The 995-nt window shown below is 44.6% G+C and overlaps 1 protein-coding gene across 1 annotated transcript; it reads right to left on the bottom strand.

Moving 5' to 3' along the window:
* Nucleotides 1-200: 200 nt before the first annotated feature.
* SARC_15479 (hypothetical protein) lies at nt 201-362 on the bottom strand (the record flags this gene model as incomplete). The annotated part of the gene is made up of 1 exon (XM_014290402.1): nt 201-362. A coding segment is annotated over one exon (162 nt), but the record flags the coding sequence as incomplete, so codon positions are not given.
* Nucleotides 363-995: the final 633 nt, after the last annotated feature.

The raw sequence follows: 995 nt of genomic DNA, 5'->3' as shown, positions 1-995 counted from the left end.
GTGGAGAACTGGCTGGTGTGCTCATGCCTACCTCGGTTCCATATAAACATACATATACTCTCCTGATTCGCTCCTATGCACCCGCAAACCCTTGTGTGCATGCACATATCCTACTGGTTGGTTATGCATACATATGTACCCTCCTGAGTTGTTAAATACACCTGAATACCCTCTTCAACTGCTTGTGTGCACACACTTACCCTCCTGAGCTGCTTCACTTGGTACTTAAGCTTGCGCCGGATGTCCCGTTCTCGTACCAATCGCAGATGCATGTCGTCTTCGAATGCGTAGAGGAGAGAGATGGCTGCATCCAGTGTGTCCAGAAGTGATGTGGTGGTCGTCTCAAACGAAGCCATGGAATCCTGAGATGTGAGCCATGGGATGTTGGGTTTAGAGTTTAAGGTCTAGGGTTTAGAACCAAATACACGTGGTGAATACAACCAAGGAACTATCCATCACACACTGTCTCAGATTGGTAGGAAACATCCCTTGACCAACACTCGTTATCAACACTCGTGACTTTTGTAAACCCTCAGACCCAAAAAACAGGGCGGTAATGCACGACTATAACTGTGTGGTGGAAACCGTTGAGCAATTGAAAGTAACCACGATACTCAGAGAACAATAAGGGTATAAAAGACTCTGCACATAAATATGTCATTGTTGTATATGTACACACACTTCACCCCATCAAACACACACACCGCCCCTCTAAATATAGCATATGCCGCTTGTTGCTTGCGTTAATAGTGCGATGTTCTAAATTGTATAGACAACTTAGCTACACAGATGTAGTACACACAATTATCGGTACAGGTTAACATTACAACTATCTATACAAGTATAATCGAACCACTCTGTCACCTTGATGTTTTCGGATAGATCTGTCTCCTCCTCTACGGCAGCGATGACCTTCTTTTGCATCACAACCATGGCCTCGCTGTACGCATCGAGTTCCTGCGAAATGTAGGGTTTTATAATTTTGGCTTTGGGTT

This window comes from Sphaeroforma arctica (genome assembly GCF_001186125.1).
Source record: "Sphaeroforma arctica JP610 unplaced genomic scaffold supercont1.6172, whole genome shotgun sequence".
Lineage (NCBI taxonomy): Eukaryota > Ichthyosporea > Ichthyophonida > Sphaeroforma > Sphaeroforma arctica.
Note: the sequence above shows the minus strand (reverse complement) of the source record. Positions and strands in the feature narration are given on the sequence as shown.